The 27,681-nt window shown below is 35.7% G+C and overlaps 1 protein-coding gene across 1 annotated transcript in view; it reads left to right on the top strand.

Annotated features, from left to right (window-relative positions):
* LOC131071179 (uncharacterized protein At5g01610) overlaps positions 1-25,845 on the top strand; it is a 56,128-nt gene extending 30,283 nt beyond the window's left edge. Inside the window, exons 2-3 of the mRNA XM_058006895.2 lie at positions 3,246-3,300; positions 25,159-25,845. Coding sequence (XP_057862878.1) covers positions 3,246-3,300; positions 25,159-25,538 — 435 coding nt within the window. The 3' untranslated portion in view covers positions 25,539-25,845. The remainder of the gene's footprint in view (positions 1-3,245; positions 3,301-25,158) is intronic.
* Positions 25,846-27,681: the final 1,836 nt, after the last annotated feature.

The raw sequence follows: 27,681 nt of genomic DNA, 5'->3' as shown, positions 1-27,681 counted from the left end.
TAGACTTTAGTTACATGTTTTTAGTAAAAAGTTTGCTTCATAATTCTGTTACCTTTAACATTTCATAAAAGTTTTTTTCCCAAAATTTATAGGAATATTTGTTTTCCAGAATTTTATCAATTCTAGTCCTGGTTTATCTAGTTTCTCAATGTGTAAGTTAGAAAATTCTATATATATAGACCTACAACTAATAATGTGAAGGGTAGGTTGACCACTGTAGAGTCGACATGCTGACAGACATCCTAATGTATCCTGTAGTGTAAATTAAGGAAATACAATAGGCACAATAAAAGATATTTGCATATACTGTTAACAAATCAATCATGCGTGAATGTGCAAATATGCATTTGTGATATATATTTATATTTTCATTTGATGTTCAATCTTCCTGTTCACAATATGTTGGACTGTACTACCATTCGTTTCATACTGCCTAACGTGTGCAACTAGCCCGTTATCTTAAAGGCTGATGTTGTGGTCCATTATATACTTTTATTTTATTGTTTAATGTTGTGGGCCTAGTTAACTGTATGGGTTTGGTCAACCCTTTGGTCTTGTTGATTGTTATACTTCTGTTGACTTAGTCCTTTTGTTGACTCTCTATCAACACTATTCGTTCAGGAAGTGAGTTTCTATCTCTTGTTATGTCTTGCAGATTGTTATTTTAACTTACCAGAAGCGTGCTTTTATAGATGACTCCTCAAACCATATAGGATTACCTACTCGTTTTTTAGATTTGGTGCTTTTCAGCTCAAAATTTAGATTTTTTAACTTATTTTTTAGTATTGTTACTGTCGAATGCCTTCCTTAACCCTGCATGCTATTACTTTTTGCTGTACTTTTGATTCCTATTGACCGTTTTTTGATCACTTGACATTTTTAATTTACTGTTTCTTAATAAAGAATTGATACTATTAAATTTGAAATTGCAAGTGGCTACTTCTTTGTTATAGCATATCCACTAGGCTGTAACTTATAGACTAAAAAAGTAAGTTTTTAAATGAAATCCATGGAAGATTATATGTGGAGGATCTATTTTGTTCATTTAGAAAAAAGGTTCACTGTTTTTTTGTTGTATAATAAAAAAGGGTCAAACATAACTTAAAAATGGCTCAAGAAATAACCCAGACATGCTACTGCATAAAAACCTATAACAAATTGGAAGTAAAATAGATAATCGTATGGTCTAGAAGCCAAAACGACAAGAATCACAAGGCCATAATCCGGCAAATCATGCCTTAAAAAACAGTTTAGAGCTAAAGAAAAGCTCTGAAAGAGTAATGGGGCATAAACTCAAACAAGAATTTGAAAAAGGTGATCCTTATAACATTAGATAAAAAAATTAACACCTTTAACCATAAGAAAAATAAAGACATGTGGCTTTAATACATAAAGCTTGACTGCTGCCTCTTTGCATCATATGAGATAGACCAGATGTTATATTGGTTTTGTTGCTTGGAAGAGGTTACGTGATTGGCTAGTTTGTTTAGATATCTCACAATACATAAAGCCTGGCTGCTGCCTATTTGCATCATTGCTACATACAATAAGGGAATCCCCATGGATTCTTCTGCATTCAGGGCAGCAGGGCTAAAATATTATTAATAATTTTCAATTTGGTTGTGATGTTTGTTGCCACTCCCAGTTGTTCTCTGAAGAAAATGTTAGTCCAGTGATTGGAAATGAAGCCACTAGCTATGTTGCAGCCTGGGCTTCCGGTGGAGGTTACATTGAAGAAAGAAAAAACACCCTCTCTGAAGTGAGTTGATTTTCTTGAAAAATTTAGTGATTTTTATTACTTCAATTGGAGCAGGAAGTGACCAAAGGAAAGATGCAGATGTCACTGGTCCATGATGAATGTTAGCCAATTCTGAATTGCTTCTTGAACTGAGTCAACCTCCAACTTGGGGCAGCTAATGAAGAGATTTTTCATTGGGTTCCATGCTTCATCTGCACATGGGCATGATAAAAACATATAGTGTAGTAATTCTGTTTCCAATTTACATAAGCACATTACTGCCAAGTGAGATAAATTTTCAGCACTGACTATTATCTCATTGTCGGCAAAATTGAGGAACAGTTTGGAATACAGATGAATTTTTTAAGGTATTTTCATACTCCAGAGATATGCTTCTGCCATCTGTTCTCCAGAGGCTGCCTACCCTTTATAAGAACGATGCAGTTTGAGTTCTTAATTCATGTTAGTGTGATTACGGCTTGAGCCTGGTTGTGTGAGCACTCTTGTGCCATTGTCAAATCTTGTTATGGTGTGGCACAAGTGTATATTTGGGAGGGAGGGAGGGTCGAATACATTCAGACAAACGTTTGGCATGCATCTGCCAAAAACACAATTTATTTTTCATTGAAGATGGCTTTCATTCAAGGAATTAAGAGTACAAACCATCCATCTTCATCTAACACTTAACTTCTCTATAGTTTTACAACAGTGGATTAATGATTTTCATTTGCTTCTCTTTAGTTTTGTGAGAGTGGAGCTTTTCAGTTCTTACAGTAATAATATTGTTTTGTGAGAGTGAAGCCTGTCAACTCATACAGTAATAATATCGTATTTGATCCATATACAGTAATAATATTGTATTTGATCTGTATACAACTCATCAAATTGGCGGAACTTAGATGTTTATGGGAAGAAGCAATTATAGAAGCAGAAAAATATTGGCAGCTTAAAAGTGAACTGATCTTGACCAGTCCAACTGAACAATGAATAGCGGAAATAGAAATATATAAAATGAGAAAAATACTGGAGGCTTAAAATTGAACTGATCTTAACCAATCCGACTGAAAACACATACTACTTTGCTGGTCTTTACAGTCTATAATTCAAGCCATAGGCTGAATTGGAATGCAGATCGGTTCCCTGTTGACTCTCTAAGTTGTGTTTTTTCCAACAGAACTCCAGCTGGGCATCTTATGACTCATGCAAATTCTCTATGTTTGCTTTGATTTTGTCTTGGATTGACTACCATGTTTAGAAGAACTATATGGATTTCATTACTCTGTATGGTATATGGTCTGTTAATTAGTTTCTCTGATAATCATATCCAAAACTCTGGATTGCTAATATCAGTGAACAATCTGACTAGCTGAAGAAGAGATATTCATATTTTCCAAGCAATTTATGATCATGGTGGAGGACATGAATTGGGACATGCTTGCTTCAATTTATTTTATTTTCTAATCTTATGATCTTGTTATTGATATGTTTTTTTTTTGTGTTTCTGCAGTCTGTTTCAAGCAGTGTTGAAGGAGGAACCAAATGGTTGATCAACAAATTGAAAGGTTCCTTTTAGTTCTTTCACTTAGTCCATCTTATCTGCACCTAGCATCCTAAATCTATTATCTTTGGACATTTAGCTTTGATTCAATTTTCAACATCAAGCACTTGTAATTAATTGCTTTAACTTAACTCTTATGTGAAGTTGTCTTGCATGTGCCTTAGCTATTGACTTTTGAAAAATGGCTAGTAATTCACTTCATAAGAAAGGTGCTTTAATTTGAATTTTACATTATTTTATGAGACACCCAGATGGTAAGAACTGTGAACATGAGTGGGTCCTCAAGCTAATGTACACACAGTACCAAATAGAAATATACTGCAGGAAATCCAACTGCTAGAAAGTCTAGGCATCTGCCAGATGCTTGTCTGTGCTTCTTTGCTTGTAGAAAACTAAGAGGGCTGGATATTTTAGATCAGTATATCAGTATGTTCTATAGCACAAAATTGTTCAAGCTGATGGTTAACATATCCCTACTTGTTTCTCTACAAAAGCTTTGAAGTCTTGAGAAGACTCGATGACTTAAAACTTCTTTTTGGGAAAATAAACCCAAGTGTATGTAGAAAGATCATCAATAAATGTCAAGACATATTGAGCTTTGCTAAAAGATGGATGTGGGCATGGTCCTGCCAAGTCATTTTATACTAACTCCAGTAGCTATGTGACCCTCCATGCTTTGCCTTTATCTTAATTCTCTTCAAGATGCTTACGAAGAATGCATCCTAGGCAAACTCCATTAGAAAATTGAATAGAAGGCAACCTTGAAACCATGTCCTATTGATTGATCTGTTGCAAGTAGTGGGAGTTCAAGTGACCAAACTATTGATGTCACAAACAACTCACCTCATCTAAGTGAGTAATACTGTTGAAGGAGAGCCGAAACAAAATGAGAAAATTGATAAAGTCTAGATTGTTAATTCACTTTTCCCATTACAACTGTAGGTGCACTATGCATTTCACTGATTACCATTGAGTTTGGTTTGGACTCAACTCACTTATTTAGAGCCCATGTGAGTGATCTAATAAACAAAGAGGAGATTAGTTGACAAAGATGGAACACAAAGAACATCTTGAAATGTTCCTTCACCCACATCAACAAATCCTTTCCCATGCACTTCAATTGGAGTGGCTTTAATCATTAGTATGACAGGCATAGAACATGTCTCTAAGGAGGTGAAACCATGTTGTAATGAAGCCACGTGGTGTGAAGGACCCGAGACAATGATCCATGTATATGATTGTGAAACAACAGCTACTAGGGCTTTGCCCTTTCCCTTTTGTTTACTTTTATTCATGTCCTTAGAAGACCCTTTTGATGAGCTCTGTTTGATTGAGTCAAGTACGTTAATTTTATTTTTTAAACACTCACGTTCATCATTTTCAGGTCTTTTATAGTAGGAACATTCAACCTTGCCCTTCTTAGGTTATTCACATTTTGATGAAGAGGTTTGATTAGTTGTATTCGAAGCAATAGGTTTCTGATCTTTCTTCTTCTGTCCCTGGTTCTTTTGTTTCTTATCTTGTTTGCTATACCCTTTTTGTTCTTTTGTGCCTTTATTTACAACTAAGGAATGTGACGTTGTGTAATGTCCCTTAGGGGAAATGGCTAAAAATTCCGTAGTTATAGATCCTAGTAGGGGTTAAGAGTAATTACCTTAGCCTCTGCTGAGTCAAACCTGCAAGACAAAGTTAAAAGATACCACGAATTACATTAAGGTTTGATCATGTAAGTAAATATATTCAGAATTAACTATGGGGAAAGGTTTATGCAACAATATCAGAGATAAAGACATAGATTTGGACAGTGGAAAATATATTCATGTAGGGTGTCTTATCAACAGTTTTCCCTACTTAGTATTGTCATGTAGGGTGCCCTATAGCAGTTCTCCCTACCCAACATAGCTGTGTAGGGTGCCCTATAGCATTTCTCCCTAATTCATATTTACAGGGTGCCCTTATCAGCAGTTTTCCCCGATTTTCATGAATTGGTTCAGTTTGTTCAGACTGTTATAAATATACAAATTATTATCAGTATTGGTGTATTTATTAACAATGCGATTATTTATCAGACAATTATCATTAATCAGATTTGTTGGTTAATACTCAGATTGGTCATTGATTTCCTTGTGTAATGAGTATTCAGACCATTTAAATAATTTACCAATACACAGGTTCGCTTGTCAACATCCAGTTCATTATCAATCTTCAGACAATTTAGAATATTTACTACAACTTAGATTGTTACCAATTCAGATTATTGCAGGTGTGCTGTAATTGTTTATACACAGAGATTAATGTATTAAACACCATATATCTGATTGTATCAGTATTATTATTATAGAATATAACTGCTGTGAGAATGTAAACGGGGATATATACATACCAGAGAATATGCGATGCCCTGTGATTGTGGAATCATGAGTTTCTTACCCAAACGTAGTTTCCGTACCTTGTTCCTTCGATGGATGGATCTCCTCAATAATTGAGTTCTGTCTCTCTTTTATATCATTACTCTTGAAGGAGACACACCCCTTCAACATTGCTGCCCTTTGCAAGAGTTGCACCTTTTCTTTACTAATTACTGTCAATAATTCAATTAATTTAAATGCCTTTTATTATCTTTGGCACCTCTATATTAATAAAGCTGATGATATTCTTTAAGGGGTTGCGATCCAAATAAGGTTTGTCATGACATATTTTCTCGAGAAAACAAGAGCAAATATACGGTGGTTAGGCCTAATAAAATATGAAGTTAGACAAAACAGGTTCTTGCGTCAGAAATTGTGGGGGTTTCCTTATGAACGTGTACGCCTGGAAATAATGCACCAATTTGCACCCACCAATATCCATCTTTCATTTGAATATGTGTATTAATTTTATTTTATTATTATTATACTTACAATTATAATATTTATTTATTTATTTTTAATATTTTAAATTATTATTAAATCTCATAAAAAAAAGGGACATTACAGTCCCACCCTGCCCAGGATTGCTTGTCCTAAAGCAATCACAAATTGGGATGCTTTCTTAGAGATACCAGAATCCCAAGTTAATCTCTTTAATGATGTAGAGAATTTCATTAACTACATATTTGTTGCTAATTTCTATTGAACAACTTTGTCTTCATGTCTGCTATCTATGGTGAAAATTTATCTCCGTTCTTTGCACACATTGATGATAATTTTATTTGTGATATTGAATTCGACTGAGATGGACTTGGATGACATGCCGAGTGTTTTAAATGATATTCAATTTTCATCAATAAGGGAATATAGGAGCGGTGGTAATGTAGGTGTTGTTAGTGCTGCCTGGTACTTAATATTAGTATCTTGTGTGATGCCATAACTACATGAAGAAGTTAACTTAGTTTGATGAACCCTAGTTTGTGCATTTGATCATTGTTTGACAACATAGCCTGATGAGATGGATCACTCTTAGCAATTATTTTGTTTGAGTAGAAGTCTTTTTCTGCCATACTTTATCATTTGTATGATCTGCACTATTTTGCATTTATTGCTTGAATGACCTTTGTAGTATTGAAAACACTTTCCATGCCTTGCATATCAGTTTCTAATTTCGATCTAGCCTGGTGAAATTTCTTTTCTTCTATCCTTAACATATATGGTATAAGTTGATAGAATTATGACCTTTACAAAGTCGTATGTTAGAGTTTGACAGTTCGTTTATGATTCAGATTATATTCAGTGGGTTTCGATTTTCAGTCAGCTTGTTAAGATGCAGTAGATACTGTGATCATATTGAATATGTGTCATCTATATTTATGGTTGCATCAGAATTAGGAATTGGTTATAATTGATGGCCATGCTAGGAGGAAAGTCATAATAATTTTACTTCATTTCTGCCAGAGTTTGGATAGTGTCAACATATGCTGTTCATACTAGGCATGAATAAGTTTTTCCACAAATTTGTGCTTGCAGTTGATACACCAGATACATCCCTGTCCTGGAAGCATCATGGGGATTTCAGATATCTTGGTTATAGGCTTTCATAAAACGCCACGAGATATCAACCTAAAGACATCTATTAACTTTCTTGACAAGATCAAGTTTCATGTCAGCATTCGAAAGCTCTTATAGAGTCTAGACCGATTTGACATTTCCATAATTGTTGAGCATAGAATAATCATAGGCACACATGGAGCAGACAATGCTGGAAACATATCAGGTATGAACCAAACACGGAGCATACACATAAAAACACAAAGCATACACATGGATATATGAAAACACAGAGCATACAGGCAAATACATGTATTGTTAGATCCCTCTCATTGACAAAAATGTATCCATTGATTTATAATTACCCTGCAGGCTGGCAGGATCATGCTCTGATACCACTTGTAATGTCCCTTAGGGGAAATGGCTAAACTTGCCCTAGTTATAGATCCTAGTAGGGGTTAAGAGTAAGTATCTTAGCCTCTGCTGAGTCAAACCTGCAAGACAAAGTTTAAAGATACCACGAATTACATTAAGGCTTGATGATGTAAGTAAATATATTCAGAATTAACTATGGGGAAAGGCTTATGCAACAATATCAGAGATAAAGACAGAGATTTAGACAGTGAAAAATATATTCATGTAGGTTGTCTTACAACCGTTTTCCCTACTTAGTATTGTCATGTAGGGTGCCTGTTGTGACGTTTTCACACATCGCCCCATTGCAAATGGGGACCCATGTTTTTTTTGCTCGTTTTGTTCGTTTTCGCTTTGCTTTTTCTAGGGTTTTGTTAGTTTGTTAGTTGTCTGGATTTAGGGTCAAGCCTTAGGGTTCTAATTACCGTCTTTTCGGACCAAAATCCAGTCGTTTTTGAGGGCTTTTGATTTTCCTTTTCTAGAATGCAAATTTTGAATGCAATGAATTCGCCAGAATGGTCTAATTTTCAATTGGAATGTTGATGCAGAGCTTAAATTTGTCTAAGTGTTGAAGTTGAAATGTGAATTTTTGTCCAATTGAATATTTTTGAACAAATTTTGACTTTTTTGAATTTTGATCCTGGGCATTGGAATTGATTTGTTTTCGCCTCGTGAAGTGTTAAAATGTGAAAAATCTTGTTATTTTGGCCTGTAGGAGCAAAATCGCTCCTGTCCCTCAGTGAAGGACGGGAGCTCAATTTCAAATATCTCATCATCCTTGCAGAGTCCAGACAAATTTTACGTTTGAAGTGATGGAGAACGGCGAGATCTTTCCATTGAATATAAATTGAAGATTTTCATGAGCACAGAAATGCCTCAAGGAGGAAAATCGCTCCTGTCCCTCAGTGAAGGACCGGAGCTACAATTCAAATTTCGTCTTGTCCTTGCAAGATTTCGACAACTTAATGATTTGAGGACGTCCAAGGGAAGATGCTTTGCCAAATGAATATAATTTGAGATGCAAAAACGAAGGAGAATGACCTATATTGACCAAATCGCTCCTGTCCCTCTCCAAGGGACCAGGGCGAGGTACCTTGTAGCTCTCGTCCCTCTCCCAGGGACCAGAGCGATTTCCTTCATTATGCAAAATCCAGACAAAGGTCAAGGCAAGTTTACGTTCAAAAACAAGGAAAAACATGAGATAAATGCGTTGAATATAAATTGAAGATTTTTGGGACGTCCATAACAGTGCTAAATGCCTAAATCGCTCCTGTCCCTCAGTGAAGGACCGGAGCTACAAATCCAATTTTGCTTTGTCCTTGCAAGATTTTAACGTCTTGACGATGTGAAAAGGTCCAAAGAGGTACATTTTATCAAATGAATATAACTTGAAGCGTCGCCCAGGGGATCACATAGGATAGCAAGTCCGGCTTGAGTGAGGTCCTGATCCTGAAATTTGGCTAAGTCTGGAATGCCCTGATCCTGAATTTGACTAAGTCTGGAAACTGAAAAAACCTCCAAAAACTAGATTTTGCAATATAACTCCTGGAGGTCTGAAACCACTCTCAAACATCCTGAAAGTATATATGGAATATAACTTGAAGTATAAGAAAGAAGAAACATAGAAGGAAATGTCACTTATACTTCATTAAAATTGTCCTGATCGAGAGTGCGAAAAGTCAAATTTCGCTCGTCTCCTGTCCCTCTCCAAGGGACCAAGGCGAATCGCTCGTGTCCCTCACCAAGGGACCAGAGCGAAAATGCTTAGTTGAGCCATTCCTGACCTTGTTTGGACGAATCGAGACATCAAAGGCATGGTGAAGGACGAAATGAGCATGATAGAACATCCAGACTTGATCAAAAACAAGGAAATGATGAAGTTTTGCCTAGAGGGTCAATTTCGCTCCTGTCCCTCACTGAAGGACCAGAGCGAAGTTCTTCATAAGGTACGTCCTGAACAAAGATCAAGCAAATTTTATGTTCGAAGGCAAGAAAGGAGGTCAATCGAACCCGTTGAAGACAAATTGAAGATTATCAAACGTCAACAAAGGACCAAAATGCTTAAGTTCGCTCCTGTCCCTCAGGAAGGGACCAGAGCGATTTTTGTTGTAGATGATTTTCTCGCCAAATTTCAACCGATCTCAAGGCATGAATGAATGAAAGGAGGCATTGCGAATCCGTTGAATATAATTTTCGAAGGTGATGAAGTGAAATGAGGCCCACAAGAGCAAAATCGCTCCTGTCCCTCTCCAAGGGACCAGAGCGATGAGGTACGTCCCTTTCATTTTTATAATTTTGGCGCCAAATAAACATTTAAAATTTTCCTTAAATGCTAAGTTCGATAAAATTGAAAATCTAATTTAATTAGCATTTAATATGGCGTTTGACATTTATTAATTATTTTGCCTTTATTAAAAATCGAAATTTATTAATTAAAAATAAAGGCATTTAATAATTAATTATTAATTTAATAAAAATCAAAAGGGAGCGCTTGGGTTTATTTTGTCAAGGTCGGCCTTTATTATTTATTTAAAAATCGTTTTAATTGCTATATTTTGCAAAAAGTCGGCCTAAGGTCAATATGAAGGTGAGCGCCTATAAAGGAAGGTGTTTATTTCATTTTCACATCATCATTTATCATCTCTCATATGCAACTTGGAGAAGGTAAAAGAGGAGCGAATTTCATACAAAGGAAGGGCGAAATTATCATTCAAGAAGAGGAGCGAATTCAATCAAAGGTGGTGCGAAACTACTATCCAAAGGAGAGGCGAACTTGAAGTTTCAAGTTAGGCGAACTTGCCAAGGACATTGAAGAACACATCAAAGATTCCAAAGATGGCGAAATTGCTAACTTGAAGAGGAAATCACGTCCAAGACTTGAAGGGTGGCGAAGTTGATAAGAGGAACGTTCTTTTGAAGATCACATCAAGACTATCGAATTTCAAATTTTGCCTAGGCGAATTCCTTTATTTTGCATTTTAGAGTTAAGCTCTCAAAGAGGTATGGCGATATGGATTTTTTGTTTTGATTTTGAGCGTTGATCGTCATTGCCTTAATTTTGAATTTTGAAATTTTGAATTTCAATAAGCTCAGTTTTTTTTAGGAAATGATTAATAAAGGACTTATCATTAAGTTTCCTAAAAATTTGCTCTCTAATTTATGTTATGTATTGCAAAATCATGTTACTAATTTTGAAATGTTGTGTAGGCATCAAATGGAGGTCTCTTCAAGGAAAATCAAGCCGGATCCAGGACGGTCTTCGCCGGGACGGTCTTAGCCAGGACATGGGCGACCTCTTTCAATCCAGCATTCCAAGGCGAGGTACATCATCTTCCTGCACATCAAGGACGCAAGGAGTTAGAACAAGGGCTCGTTGAAGAAGCAAAATAGATCCAGATGAATTAATTAAAGATAGCCTCTCAACAACATCAAGTTGAATATCTACCAAGTTCCAAGTGTCAAGATGAGGTGGCATCCTAGTCATCACTCCTCCAGTCAGTGAGGTCCATCTCAGCATGTCCAGATTCAATGTACTTAATTCATGGAAGGTGGCACAAACTCCGATGTACCTACCCCGGCTATCCATTGGTCGATTTTTCTAGAAGGGACATGTGTCCAAGCAATACAATTTTATCATTGGTCAAGCATTAAATGTTATGTAATGGTTGTAACAAACCCTAATTAGGGTTTTCATTGTAAAATCTTGGCCATTGATCTTGAATTGATCTAAGCCATCAAATTGTATTGTGGGCACTATATAAGCCCAGGCATTTCATTTGTAAAGGGGAATTTTAGATAGGATTAGAGAGAGTTGTAAATAGTTGAAAGTAGTTAGTAGATAGAGAGTAGAATAAGAGGACAAGGCAAGAAATTGTTGCCATTGATTGTAAACAAACTCCATTTTCATTGAAGTAATGGTGAAATATGTCGTTTTTCTTGCAATTTGCATGGTTTCTTGTTGAGTCTTCAATCTTAGATGGTAGATAATTAGATGAATGGAGGAAGTGTGATTGATTGATGGTGGAATTCGTACATCCATACTACTAGCAGTTTGTTGATTGCAGACTTGCCTTGCGTAGTCAACTGGAATCATTCAGCTTAAGCTCAATTTCAATTTGTCGCCTCTTCATTGATATGCATCAACTTGGATGGTATCTATGCCTGCGGTGATGATTTGAACATCATAAAGCTTCCTTAGAAGATCGCACTAGCCTTGTGTAGATGTTCCATTGATGTCAAAACAAGACCTAGTTAGAGTTTCATCAAAAATCAGATCATTGCTCCTACATTCTTAGTATTAGGATTAGATCCTCTCTTCGCCCTTATCCTTTTTCCATTTTTTTTTAATCTAAGTTAGTAAGAGCCTGTGTCCAGCAAAGCAGATCGGAAGTTCAATGTAAGTCCCCTTGTGATTCCAGCAAATCACATCATACCACTGGAGCTTGTCCACACGTAGAGACCCTACATCAAAGAACCTTGGAGTCTACCTAACTGATCCTTTATGCGAATCTTCAGCAGTTAGAGACTATTTTCTCAAGAGAGGATAAGATACCCTTAGGTATTTTATTCTGTGTTAGGCTGTGTACAAAACACACGTCAACAGTGCCCTATAGCAGTTCTCCCTACCCAACATAGTTGTGTAGGGTGCCCCATAGCAGTTCTCTCTAATTCATATTTACAGGGTTCCCTTATCAGCAGTTCTCCCTGAAATGTGTTGTATTTACAGGGTGCCGTTTATCAGTATTTCCCCCTGATTTTCATTTATAGGGTGCCCTTATCAGCAGTTCTCCCCTGAGTTACCAGGTTTGCCTATATAGGCCTCCGTATTGCCCGAATATGGTTCGACAAATCCAGTAGCTATACGCTACGTCACAGCATTTGCCTAAAATTCGTAGGGTTTTAAAAAGTTTTTTCTGTAAAAATATATTTGATAAAAAGCCCTTATATTTGTGTTTTTTTCCACGTCAGAGGAGAAGAGTCGCTGGAATGATTCCTAAATTTCTTGTGGTGGCCAGTAGCGAGGCTGTTCTTTATCCACGAACAGCTGTAGTTGCAAGTCCAATTGATTCGAGGGGGAACGATACACAGTCTGTCTTCTCTGTCTGCTCCAGCGACGGAGAAAATGAATGCCGTAATAATTAACAGTCAGTTTTATTTAATCTTTAGGTTTGCTTTATTTTAAATTTTTCTTTTCAAAATAAAACATCTTTATATTTTATGTTTAATTTTTAAACTATGTTCATTAGTTATTAATTTTCAAGTTTTTAATAAATCAAAATTCAATGATATATGATATATTATATTATATTATATTATATAATATTATAATATTATTGATTTATAATTTTATTATAAAATATAATATAATATAATATATATTATATTATATGATAATGATATTATTATAATATATTATATTATTAATTATATATATATATATATATATATATTATTTCTACATTGTTTTTGTACTAACGAACCCAAACAAACCCAAACCTCTTTTCAAAATTTTGCTGTACCGGCGTACCGGTTCTTCAAAACTAGGTTCTCCCTGATTTTCATGAATTGGTTCAGTTTGTTCAGACTTTCATAAATATGCAAATTATTATAAGTATTGGTGTATTTATTAACAATGAGATTATTTATCAGACAATTATCAGTAATCAGATTTGTTGGTTAATACTCAGATTGGTCATTGATTTCCATGTGTAATTAGTATTCAGACCATTTAAATAATTTACCAGTACCCAGGTTCGCTTGTCAACATCCAGTTCATTATCAATCTTCAGACAATTTAGAATATTTACTAGAACTTAGATTATTACCAATTCAGATTATTGCAGGGTGTGCCGTAATTGTTTATACACAGATTAATGTATTAAACACCATATAACTGATTGTATCAGTATTATTATTATAGAATATAACTACTGTGAGAATGTAAATGGGTATATATACATACCAAAGAGTATGCGATGCCCTGTGATTGTGGAATTATGAGTTTCTTACCCAAACGTAGTTTCCGTACCTTGTTCCTTCGATGGATGGATCTCCTTAATAATTGAGTTCCGTCTCTCTTTTATATCTTTACTCTTGAAGGGGACACACCCCTTCAACATTGCTGCCCTTTGCAAGAGTTACACCTTTTCTTTACTAATTACTGTCAATAATTTAATTAATTTAAATGCCTTTTATTATCTTTGGCACCTTTATATTTATAAAGCTGAGGATATTCTTTAAGGGGTTGCGATCCAAATAAGGCTTGTCATGATATAGTTTCTCTTGAGAAAACAAGAGCAAATATACGGTGGTTAGGCCTAATAAAATATGAAGTTAGACAAAACAGGTTCTTGCGTCAGAAATTGTCTCCTCTAATGTGGGGGTTTCCTTATGAAGGTGTACGCCTGGCAACTCAAGGAAATAATGCACCAATTTGCACCCATCAGTGTCCATCTTTCATTTGAATATATGTATTAATTTTATTTTATTATTTTTATACTTATAATTATAATATTTATTTATTTATTTTTTAATATTTTAAATTATTATTAAATCTCATAGAAAAAAGGGGACATTACATGTTGAGGGTTTAATTGTACCCTTTTGAACCAATTTATCTTTCTCGCTAGTGAGTTCTACAACAAGTTATCTAGAGAAGGCATTTTGTAGGTGGAACCTAGGGCACATTTTGAGGGATAAAATGTAGAAACAAATACAAAATAGTTAAGAGCAAACTTAAAAAGAATACTTAAGATCAATTTTTTATCATCCTTTTTACAACCACATTGTTGCGATTGCAATCTAATGGCTTTTGATTTTGTGAAAAAGTCTTGTATAGTGTCAAAATTGGTAGGACTTAGCCCTATGAGTTCATTTTCCAATTAATGACCTCTTAATTCATCTTTCTTACAAAAGATGTTTTCCAATGCGTTCTAAACCTCATTTGGAGTAGTAGAAGATTCAATGTGAAAGAGTAAATCAAGAGACACTGACATACATAAAGCACCAAATGCTTCATCACATTGTTGAGCCATTTTGGCTTTTCTGCATCTACTAGTGATTTCGTCTCAAGTCCCATTATAATCCTATGTAACCCTTGTCTTTCGAGATAGACTACATTGTAGATTTCCATTCAAAATAGTTATAAGCTGTTAGGAAAAAAACTATTGGTTGATCTATTAGTAGATTGCTGTGCAAAAATGAACTGCAAAAAATGGGGCACATGTGAACCCCTCTTCACTAGTTATGGAAATCACTCCCCTAGAAATTACGATTTTGGCACCTTATAAGTTATAAGTTATAATTAGTGCTATTTACAATGCAAAAATCAGATTTTCAAAGTCTTACAAGGCCCAAAATAGCCGAAACATCGAATTTTCAATTCAAGTACAATGTGAGATCAATTTGAGAACATCAATGCAAAGTACACAAAAAAATTTGAACTCTGGAAAAAATAGGACCCAGAAAGGAGCTCATTTGCACAAAGTTATAGCTCCTAAAAGGTCTCAAAATGAGAACTGTGCAGTAAATTCTGGAAGTATTTAATTTATGAAAAACTAGAGAATCAAATCTGAAAACTAATTTCACCATTGTGTAGAGCACAACATACCATCCCAAATTAAACAAATTGCTTGAAAAAAGGCCTTCGTATGGCTGAGAACAAGCCTCCTGAAGCTTGCCTACAAAAATGAAAATTGCAATGGTGAAGGGGTAGAAAATTCAGAACAAGTTTGCTTGTTTCATGCTGACATCACCTCCAAATTTGGCGAAATGCTAATTAAATTTATCCTTCGCTAAAAATGGTGAGCAGCCAGTTAGGAATAGTGGATGTTTATTTTGGTAGGTCACGAAATATATTGACAAACTTAGTGAACTAGGTGCATGTTGTGGTGATGGAGCTGTGTTAAGGTGGAAATGAAGCTAAATTGCCGCTTAGGCCATGCTAGGGTGGCTTGATGGCTATAAAAGAGCAAGGGTTGTTAGTTTAGGATCAGACTGATAACAGAAAGCAGAAAATAACAAATGCAACGCACATAACACAGTACCCTGGGAAAACCTTCCTCTTGGAGGTGAAAAAACCCAGCAACAAAAGACCTCAGATTATATTAATTGAACTCAGTAGCAGATTTACAATCTTGCTTAACACATGAAGCATACTTCAAATTAGGGCACACATTAGGGCAACTTATCTTGCTGTAGGCGATACAATATGCTGAAGGCTATATCCTTGAATACTTCGCTGCCCTAGATGAAGTTCACTGTTACTGTGAATGGATTCAGCAACCCTGAAAGGAAGTTCGCCAGCCTTGTATGATGTTCGCTCAGCCAAGAATGATGTTCGCCCAGCCAAGAAAGTAATCAGGATGAATTTGCTGGACTGAAACACTAATTCGCTTGACAAAGGCAGATCGCTGATCAGTAGACAGAGATAGTTCACTGTATGTGAATTGGTATTGAATGATTACAAATCAACTTGTATATATATGCCTCAATGCCTCCTAATGGACCTTAGGTCGGCCTTATTGTTTTGGCGCCAAGAATAGGATCAGACCTATAAATTACAAGTTACATTCATATAGGTCTTGTCCAATACAATTACAAGTTACATATAGGTCTTGCTCAATTACAAGTTACATGTGACGCCCGATTAGGGCCAGACTCAAACAATGTTTACGTATCAAATTGAACCATCAATATGGCTAAGGCCGACAGGCCACTTAGCCATCAAGTGTACTAGGTCGGCCCTAGAAGGATCCGACCTAGCTACACATCAACAAGGGCAACCCGTTGGGCTTAACAGAGCCCACATATGTGGTGTTGAGGCCCATCGAGAGGCTCTTGTTTGTATTGCCATAGGTATATGCTCATAGGGGGGACGTTGTAGAGCTTGGTGGTGTGCCCTGGTTGGTAGGTGGTGGTGCCTTTGGGTGCCGTTGCTACAGTAGTGGGCCCACTCGTAATTTATTTTTATTTTTAAAATTCTCAACAGCCTTACTATATGACAATTCTAACAGCTTGAGGTATTTTTTTTGCCTCAAAGGTCAAGTTCTTTGAATTCGACAATTCGATAGTCGATCTTTATGTTTTTTGGCCTTTTAGTGCAATGGTGAAACCCCTATCTGCTCCAAAATATCACCTACTTTTTGGAACCACGCATGAAACCCCCATTTCTAATTGGGCCCGCCAATCTTCGATTTTGGTGAAACAAAATACAATCTTGACTTTTCTTGAGCCTCATGGATGTTATGTAACAATTGAAAAAGCTTCCAAGATTACCAAAAAGATGCAATCACCCAATTTTTACAAGAACACATATATGCAAACTATCTGAGGATGGAAGAGAAGAGCATATGGGGTTTTTGAGAATAATATTGTGCAGATTAGTCTTGAATCCCTCAAAAACTTAGGAATTCAAAATGAATTATACTAGTAGCTTTGATACTATGTTAGATTCTATGAAAAACGAGAATCTGAGCTAAACATCTGATGCCAGTTGTAGATTACATGTGCTCCAGTTGACAGATGATTGAAGATCAAAATAGTGGAATGGAGAGAGAAATATAAAGAGAGAGAACTCAAGAGGCAAAATACACTAGAGTATAAGCACAAATAGGGGCATACACATTTAAGAGGTGTAATAAATCCAACTGCCCAACATGGGTGGGAGTTTTAACTACTTGGTAAATGCCAAATTATATGGTTTCACTCACTTAGATAAAGACAAGTAAATGGTTATGGGAGGTGGTATTTAATCCAAAATAGGGTGTAAGAGTCAACTACCCAAAGAGGGGTGAGAGTGAGACATGCAATTGATGGATTATCCCATGCATCTTCATAATAACCAAGTCTAATTAACCTAAGTAAGCTTACTGATATCTGTAGGAAAAAAGAAATGTCTCCAAACATAAGGAAAATAAATAACCTACACTAACAAAACACATTACAAATCTTACACTGGATTTTATATTGTGAAGAGTGGGACTTCTCTAATTTATTTTTAAACTTGGTATTATGCAATTCTACTAGTAGCATAAGCTCCATGAACATATGCTTGATAAGCCCTTTTACTAATCTTGTGTCACTTAAAACTTTGGGAGTGGCCTATTTCATTGAGCATTCTAAGAGCAATCTCAGATATGTAGGTGCACTTCTGTGACATTGTGATCTTAAGAATAAATTCACAGTAAGCTTCGTATGTGGTCAGATGGATGTAGGTACCGTTGATGTGTTTTTTACGCACATGCGAACACAGAATAAAATACCCAAGGGTACCTTATCCTCTCTTGAATAAAGCTTCTGATTGCTGAAGATGTCGCGAAAAAGGATCAATCAGGATGACTCCAAGGTTCTTCGATGTAGGGTCTCTACGTGTGGATAAACACCAGTGGTTGTTGTGAATGCTGTTTCATCAAGGGGCCTTACGTTTCCGAATTGCAGGAACAGAAATTTCCTAAAACTAACAAGTTCTCAAAAAAAAAGATCAAAAGACAGGGTTTGCAAGAGATGAATTCTAACCTAATCCTACGAATGACTCAATGTAGGCTAGACTTGGTAAGATTCTACCAATTTCAGTATTGCCAAGGAATTACAACTCTACTGGAATTGACGCTATCTTCAAAGGTGATTAGTGATTTTTCAATTCATCAAGAATCATGGACACTACCATGAAGGTACATATCAATAGTTCAATAATGATTGAAGGTTTAAGCAATCCAAATATCTCCAGTTGACCACACAAGGCGTCCTTACAATCAGTAAGAAGCTAGTAGTTTGGAATGTGAATCTCACCAAAGATCAAGCCCAACACTTAGTCCTTCAAACTAAAATGTTACTTCGACCGAGAATGATTCAAGAAAGTAAACAACCATGAAAATAGCCACAAGAATTGCAATAAAACACCATAACTTCAATATTTTATTGATCTCAAAGCCAAAATAGACAACAATTGCTTGAAATTCTTTCTTCAATGCTCAATCTTGCTACAAAATAACTTTCTTCTCTCCAAAAGCTCTAATCCTCCAATTATCTGACTATCTAATATCTCCTCTAATATCTAATGACAAAATGAAAATGAGTGAGGGTATATATAGTATCCTCAATTACAATGAACGGCCCAGATCAAAAGAGATCAACGGTTGAGATTCTGACACCTAAACCCTAATTAGGGTTTGTTACAAAAAGTTCCCCTTTTATTGAACAATATTAAATGCATAGCCAAATATTTAATTGGCACAAAAATCTAGGAAACATAGACCAATGATAATTAAGGTGCCACATCATCTACAACAACCTCTCTTCTAGAACCTTATTCCCTTTCCAATGTTCCTTCTTAGCATATGCAATGAATCTGGACACAATTCCTTCAATCTCAGCAATAGGAATCTCGGGAAGATTCCTCATTCGTTCCTCCAAGTGGATAACCTGATCAAAGGGCCTTGAGAAGAGCCGCATCCCATCCATGTTCGAGTTCTTTGATCTTCTCAATCAGGAGCATAGTAGCGAACATTAGATCCCGTTGCTCATCCGTGATGACATTCTCATCTTTGCAAAAGATGACCTTGACCCTTTCTTCCAACTCTTGAAGGTCCACATCTGTCTCAACTTTGATCCTTCTGCCAAGAATGGTACATAACACCTCAAACACCTTGTCCTGAATTGGATGGATGACGCCTTCAACTTGATTGCATTTGGTGTTGATGTCCTCGAAGAGAACCTCCTTCATCTGGAGTAGAGTTGACCATTGGAGTAAATTATGAGCTCCTCCATCCATTATCTTTTCTTGTGCTATGATCTTCCTTCATGAGAGCTGGACGACTAGTGGATGCTCCTGCCTTTGGGGTCGCCATCTTGACACCTACACAACATTTCATAATGAGTAATATATTTTGCAACGTAGAAATATAGAGTAGAAAGGAAGATTAAAGATTTTAATTAGGAAACCTCATGATAAATCTTGAGTTATCATTTCCTAATTAACTACGCAATTTTCAAAAACTTGAAGTTCAAAATTCAAAATCTCAACATTGGGACTAGGATGATCTCGCCATACCTCCACTTGAGAATTAATTCTAAAAAATGATGCAAAAATAGGGTGAATTTTGGCTAGGCGAAATATAGATCAAAGTCTTTCCTTTAGCAAAATGCGCCTCCTTTAATCTTCTCAAGCATCAATTCCACCACCTTTAGTCTTCAACACTTAAGATAATTCGCTCCAAATAGGCTAGCTTTTGCACCTCCTTCCTTGCTCCTCAAATCGCACTTGAAATAATGAATGAATGATTAAAATTACTCAAAACACCCCTATTATATAGGGCACTCACCACTTCATCTCTCCATAGGCCGACTTGGCAAAAAAGGCCAAAAAATAAATAAATTTGCAAAAACAAGAGGCCGACCTAATAAAATAATAAAACATGATACCTCAAGCGCCCCATTTTCAATTTTAATTTAATAAAAATTAATTTTAAATGCCTTAATAATAAAAAATCGATTTTCTGAGGCTCAAAATTAATTTATTAAATGCCATGCGCCTTTATTAAATGCCAATTTAATTTAAATTTTTTCAAATATTTTGAAATTGGCGATTTTGGCATTTCATGCGATTTGGAGGACATCAATGTTGGGATATGGCAAAAAATAAAGAATGCTAATGACTTCGCTCTGGTCCCTTGGAGAGGGACAGGAGCACTTTTTCATTTTTAGGCTAGGATTCTCAATTTTTTGAAGTCAAACCTTCGTTCACCATGCTTTAAAGGATCCTTACCATCTCACACAACTTTGCCTTAGCATAATCTCGGAGGGAATTTGTTGGTTTCATAAAAAGCGCTCTGGTCCTTCAGTGAGGGACGGGAGCACTTTTTCAATTTCAAGCTTATTCGGCCTTTGCTAGCTTCCCAAATTATCTTCAATGGGCTAATCATGTCCTCTTCCATTCATTTCGATCACAAACTTGCCTTGGCCTTGCAGGAAATTTACACTTTTTGGAAAATCGCTCTAGTCCCTTGGAGAGGGACGGGAGCACTTTTTGGAAAATCGCTCTGGTCCCTTGGAGAGGGATGGGAGCACTTTTTGCATCTTGGCATACTTCTTTGTTCTTTAAACCTCTCAATTGCGTCCAAGGCATAAAACATCATTCGTCCTTCCTATCCAAGTCAAATTTTGCCATAAAATATCAAACAAAGAGGAGAAACTTGAAAAAGTGCCATGGTCCTTCAGTGAGGGACGGGAGCACTTTTTGTCATTTGGGTTGATTTACTCCTTTGTGAACCGCTTAAATTATATTCAATGGACAAAACATGCTTCCCTTGACCTCTTCAAATCGTAAAATCACCTTAACCTTGCAAAGATAGTGCGAATTTGAAATTCAGTGCTCCGGTCCTTCAGTGAGGGACGGGAGCACTTTTTGCCTTCTAAGCCAAAATGTCTCACTTTTCACCTCGAAATTCCTTTGCTAGGGAAGATTTCATCTTACTTCACGCTATGAATAAAAGTTAATGTCCAAAAGAGGTCTAAAATTGTGCATATAAAGAAAAGTGCTCTGGTCCTTCAGTGAGGGACGAGAGCACTTTTTACCTTCTAGGCAAAAAACTTCATCATTTCATTGTTTTTAATCAAGTCTGGATGCTTTATCATGTTCATTTCGTCCTTCACCATGCCTTTGATGTTTCAATTTGACCAAACAAGGCCAGGAATGGCTCAAATAAGTCTTTTCGCTCTGGTCCTTCAGTGAGGGACGAGAGCACTTCGCCTTGGTCCCTTGGTGAGGGACAGGAGCACTTTTTCCTTTAACCTTCAAAATTCACCATTTTTGTGCCTTCAAAATCTTCAAAAGTATCAAGTCATGTCCAATTATCATTCCGGAAGACCTTGCACAAAACAAAATAGAAAAGTCAGTGACAAATATGCATAAAATAATATTTGTGCTCTGGTTCCTTGGAGAGGGACGGGAGCACTTTTGTCCTTTCTGGCTAAAATATTCAAAATTTATGTCTCCAATCATTTCACAAGGCAGAGTTAGGTCATCTTCAAGGCCAGGAATCAGTTAGCAAGCTCTTGCAAAATAAGAAATTGCACTTAGAATGAAATTCGCCCTGGGCCTCCAGTGAAGGACAGGAGCACTTTCTTTGTTTCAGGCATCATCTTGCCTCCGAAATTTGATCAAAATTTACTTAGGCAAGAATACAATTTCATCTTCAAAATGCTAACACTTAGACAAAATTTGAATTTTCCCTCAAAAAACCCTGACTAGACCTAACCTGAGACATATCTGACTTCCTGACAGAGTTATCTTACTTCAATAATCAACCCTCGGAAGGACGCTTAATAACTTTCAAAATTTGACTGGACTCAGCTTGAAAAATATCTAAAAGAAACCCCTAAGGTTTAGCCTTAGCCCAGACAACTCACTCACTCACTCAAAACCCTAAAAGCAGAGAGAAGAACAGGCAAAACAAAAGCGAAAAGAGGGGGTTCCCATTTTAATGGGGCGATGTGTGAAATGGTCACAACAGGTACCTGGGAAGAAATAAAAGGATTAATAAACATTGCTTTCCCAGGAAAGTGATATTACTGTTATGGAGATTCTTCTAATTTAGACAACAAAAGAAATGTGTACTCAAGTAGTGGATAAATTACATTTGGATGTTGGCACTTCTATAATGAATTGTTTGCCAGGTGTTTGACATAAGACTGCATACGTGATAAATAACTTCATAGATTGCATGACAAAAGTTGCATCTATAAGAATTGATATGTGTAAAATTGAATACCATAGTATTCCACTAATTGTAAAGGTTTGCCAATTTATGTAAAAATCACTACAAACATGTTTCTTTGTTGGTAACATGATATTATAAAGAAATTACTAATTAGTAATTAGTAGTAGAAAATGTGTTACATATTACTATTTAGAATCTGGTTGGTGCGAATCACCATTTGTGTATCCTATGAAATGACGATTGCCATCCCTAAACTGAGTTTCTAAATCATTCAGATTCTTCAATGGGCCAAGAACATTAGAGCTAGATGGACTTTAAGCCATACCAATGCCACTCCTGGAAATGCTCGCTCGTCTATGAGTCCCTTGCCCAACCAATGGCATTTGTGTAAGCACATCCAGGGGTTTCCCTTTTAAATGTTTTTCACTTTTGTCCATTGAGGTGCAAGTTTGAATGTGAATACACCAGCTCCTCCAGATTATTTGCTGGTAATTGATTACATTCAATTAATGTAACAAGGGTCTTTACTCCAATTCCTCTTCGCTGATGAGGTACTGGACTTCTGTGAGGGAAAGGTGATCAGAAATTTTAAATTAAATATGGGTCAGTATAGAAAAAAGAAATTTAGAAGTTAGTGCATCAAATAATTGTGGCAGTACTTTAATGGTTACAAGATACAGGCATGCAGCTATTTGATCATGTATCACCATAACACAAGATCTAGACTCTTCTAATGAAAAGCTTCAAGATCCCTCATATAACCTTGTGAGGCTACAAACATCCCAAATTTATTATGAACTTTAGATGTTGTGTGCACATTTGAAAACATTTTTCATAATGCCTTATTATAGCAATCAACTTTTTGTGTTCCAACAGACCAGCTGCTTGCCTCGTTTTTTGAATATTTCAGATTAATAAAATAATAAATTTAGGATTTATAGAAAATGCAATTGGTTGCTTATTATATTCCACCTTTTTCATGAGAATGTTCTTTACTCTGTTCTAAAATGTGTCTTCATTATTTTTCTTTGTTATTATTGTTATCTGCCTTGTTTACTGTTTATCTTATCATAAATAATAAATAATGCTTACGGTGGCCTTATTTGCATCTAAAAATTGAATAACTGATATGATGTGGCTCTGAAAAACTAAGTCACCAAATCTTCATCCATCATCATCAAGGGTTAAATCTTGAGCTTTAGACTTTCTCCATGTTTGACAGCCCCTATATGGCAAAAGGTCACAGAGAAGTATGCTACACAAGGCAACTTTAACCTCCAGAGGCACTTGTCTCAGTGACCTTCACGGTATATATGGCTCAGGTAAATGCTTTGTGGACTGGCAAACAGAGAAGAGCTGCTTAGTCCCTAATCTGGTTGGGGAAAGTACAGAAAATATTTCGAAGAGACCTGGAGAATCAAACATGTATAGGTATTAATAAAAAATGAAGAAAAATTATAAGAATATGATGTGAAGTAGACTTTTAAAACTAATCAAGTTATAGAGCTAAGCCTACAGTTCCTTCCACTGTTGGTCATGCTGAACACTTGAAGCTGTAATTCCACATGAAACCCTCAAAAATATGAAATTTAGATCCAAATCCTAAAAGATGCTGCATATGTTCTCATCCAGCTAGTAGCTCTAATGTGATAATAAAACCCTCTTTAAGTTTAACCACATGGCAAAGCACTCCCACGTGTTCTTCAACCAGCAGAAAAAGTAAAGCAAACCAGGTAGGGCAGAATGAAAAAGTTTCTTTTGTTTGTGTCGAGTCTAGGGTGTGTTAGTAAGTTGTGGGCTGTATCCAAATACATCCTAGCATATTTGGATGTGTTAGATATATTTCTGCAATGAATTGTTGCCTGTATACCTGACATGTTGGATGTGATATCAAACTGGCAGGGGGAGCATCTGGAAACATGGATGTGGAATAGGAGTAAAGGATCTTGACATGAGTATGGGCTAAGATTTCAATGAAGACTAACTTAGAATATCATTTAATCCATGATTATTTTCGTCATCAAATCAACTCCAAATAAATCACTACAATACCAAGTTGGTGGCACATGTGTACAACTACAAGTGTCCAAGAGGTGTATTGAAAGTATATGATTAATCTCACATGCTGTAAACAATATATGCATAGAGCCTTAAAGATACGATATTCTTGTAATAAAGTTAAATCTCTAAACTCTAGAGCTGTTGGAATCCTACATTTATGATTTATTAATTTATGTTTGGGAGCATCTGGAAACATGGATGTGGAATAGGAGTAAAGGATCCTGACATGAGTATGGGCAATGATTTCAATGAAGAGTAATTTATAATATCATTAAATCCATGATTATTTTCGTCATCAAATTGACTCCAAATAAATCACTACAATATCAAGTTGGTGGCACATGTATACAACTACAGGCATCCAAGAGGTGTATTGAAAGTATATGATTAACCTTGCATGCTGTAAACAATATATGCGCAGAGCCTTATAGATACGATATTCTTGTAATAAATTTAAATCTGTAAACTCTCGAGCTGTTGGAATCCAACATTTATGATTTATTAAATTTATGTTTCATGATTCATCTTCTGTTGAAGGGAAATTTCACCAGAAAATGAATTTCAAGAGAGATGTTTGGCAAAATTTCAACTAGGAATGGTTCATTACCAAATTATGAAATGACTTAAAAATACCTGATCTGTTAGTTTAGCTATTTGCTGTTAATGTAGACACATTGATGTTTATTACTTGATGGCATTGTTTTGTAGGAAAAATGCAGAAACCATTAGTTGATCTCTTACAGGAATATGATCTTCCGAAAGGTTTATTTCCACAGGATGCTACAAATTATGAATTTGATGAAGAGACAGGCAAGCTCACCGTTTTTATTCCATCTATATGTGAAGTATGGTTTAAAGATTCTTCTATATTAAGATATGCAACAGCAGTGACAGGTTTCCTAGAGAAAGGGAAACTTACAGATATTGAAGGAATGAAAACCAAAGTTATAATCTGGGTCAAGGTTACCTCTGTCTCAGTTGATGGTCCACGATCTAGCAAGGTTTATTTCACTGCTGGTGTGAAAAAGTCGAGACCAAGAGATGCATATGATATTCTTAGATCTGGAACCACTGTGGAAAACTTTTAATAATGAGCCATCTGTGACAAGAGTGAATGAGAATATCAGGATATATCGCACATTGTGAAAAGAAAACCTTTATTTTTTAGATAGTACATTATAGTGATTGGTGTGAAAATATAAGAACCTAAGTTTTAAAGTTCTTACAATGAGAAAAACATCTCTGTTGGAACATTTGTATTTCTTTTTGCCAAACTCTTTCCAATATGTCCCATTATGTACTCATTCGCTCATCCTGTACAAGGTTATATTATGCTCAATTTTATTTGAAGAAAGTATACTGATTCCTGATTACAGCAAGAAGTCTATAGCCAATTGATGTAGCAGCCAATTTGCAGTTTAGAATAAAAAATAGCTGAAAGTGGAGCTATTAAGCTGAAATTTGTACATCTAGAAATGCATTTAGGGTTTACTATTGTCTGGATAATAATTTTGGAAAATGATATTGGAATTGATATAAAACTTGAGTAGACAGATATCAAGTATAGTGGATCAGCTTTCTACTTGGTGAACAGAAATCACTTTGTGAGCTAGCAGTGTGATAGCAGCAATCGGGATTCAGGTGACTTGTATTGGTGAACACAATTATTGTTCTTCGATAGTGCTATCATAAGGTTTCTTTGTACCTCACAACTGTTTGCGGGGTGGAGTTTAGTTTGCTGGGCCAGGTGCTGTCCATAGAAGCATATTTAATTTATTGCAATTTTCCTGATTAATCTTTCATTGTCACGTCTGCTGAAAAATTGTCAAAAAAATCACAAGAAATTGAATTTAGCAAGTCAATGTCTTTCTTCTGTTCTTAGGTCAATTGCATATTAATAAAATGCAATTTTTTCATATTTGAAATAAAAAAATTTCAGTTGAACGAACCTAGGGTTGGGATTTTTTTTTTCTGATTTTGCCTAACCCTAGTCCACTGATTTTATCCCAATAAACGAAAGATCTGTGTCTTTTGTTTAGCTGACAAATTCCCAAGAAAGATATTTGCTTCTATGGTTTCCTCCACTTCATTTGGTAGCTTTTGTGTTCAAAGCTTTTATATTTCTTTTTAGAGATTGATGTTTCTAGTGCAGGGTGTTTTGTGCATAAGAAGGAAGATGACTGTCAGCTTTTGTATTCATTATTTTGTTTTTCTAGGCAACTCGTCATCAGTGTTAAGGCAAGATGTTATCAATGTTATTATCCATATGTGGATCTATTAGTTTTTATCTAATGGAAGCAACTTAGTTTAATGCTTGTTACAATATAATGGTATTTCTATTAACCTATGCCATGAGGTGTTTTGTGTCAGTGTTTCCATTTTATTTACTCTGCCATTTGCACCCATTAGCTGGTCGATATAACTGCAGGATTGAGCGTACAAGACTTCAAGCAGTGGTTTGGGAAAGTATTTCCATTTTGTCCAAGTATTAATTAAAACCCTATAGATAAAACAGGAAGTACACTGTAAAATGTACATTTATTTAACTCTAGTTATAAGAATTCTTACAAATTCCATATGTCGCATGCATGCCAATGGTATATTATTTCTCATGTTCTCGAGCATCCTTGTATAAAGATTAGCAAGTAACAGTGACTTCAAGTCATTACTTGGAAGAGTTTGGTTTCTGTTTTATAGGAAATCTGCCTTGAAGATTTTGTTAAGTAAATTTGACCAGGCATTGCAAGATAAATTTTACATTATTTCAGTTCTTAACATGGAGCGGTGTTTAGATCATTTCAATTCTTAATCTAGAGTGAGGTTTACATCACTTCAATTCTTAACCTGGTGTAGTTTTTTGATCTTATTGTCCTTAATTAAGCCATTGTATGCAGAAGGAACTGATACACAAACCTAATGCCATCATGCAGTTCAAGAATCAAGTTCAAACAAAGAAGTAAGACGAGATCAATTACAAGTGTGAAATCTGAAGCAAAATTTTCATGAAAACTTGTGGAATTTTAATTGTCAAACTATCAATTCTTATTTTTTAATGAATTAAAGCCATATATAAAAACTGAAATTTAAACATACAATCAATCCTAAAAATTAGTGGGAGGCATGGATTCACATCCCAAAATTAAATCGGGAAGTTGCCGGTCATGTAAAAGTAACACGCAGCTGGGTGACGAAGTATCAACTAAAAAATGACTCCAAAAGAGGAAGAAAAAT

Source organism: Cryptomeria japonica, chromosome 7 (genome assembly GCF_030272615.1).
Source record: "Cryptomeria japonica chromosome 7, Sugi_1.0, whole genome shotgun sequence".
NCBI classification, from domain to species: Eukaryota; Viridiplantae; Streptophyta; class Pinopsida; order Cupressales; family Cupressaceae; genus Cryptomeria; species Cryptomeria japonica.
This window is presented reverse-complemented; position numbering and strand designations above follow the sequence as displayed.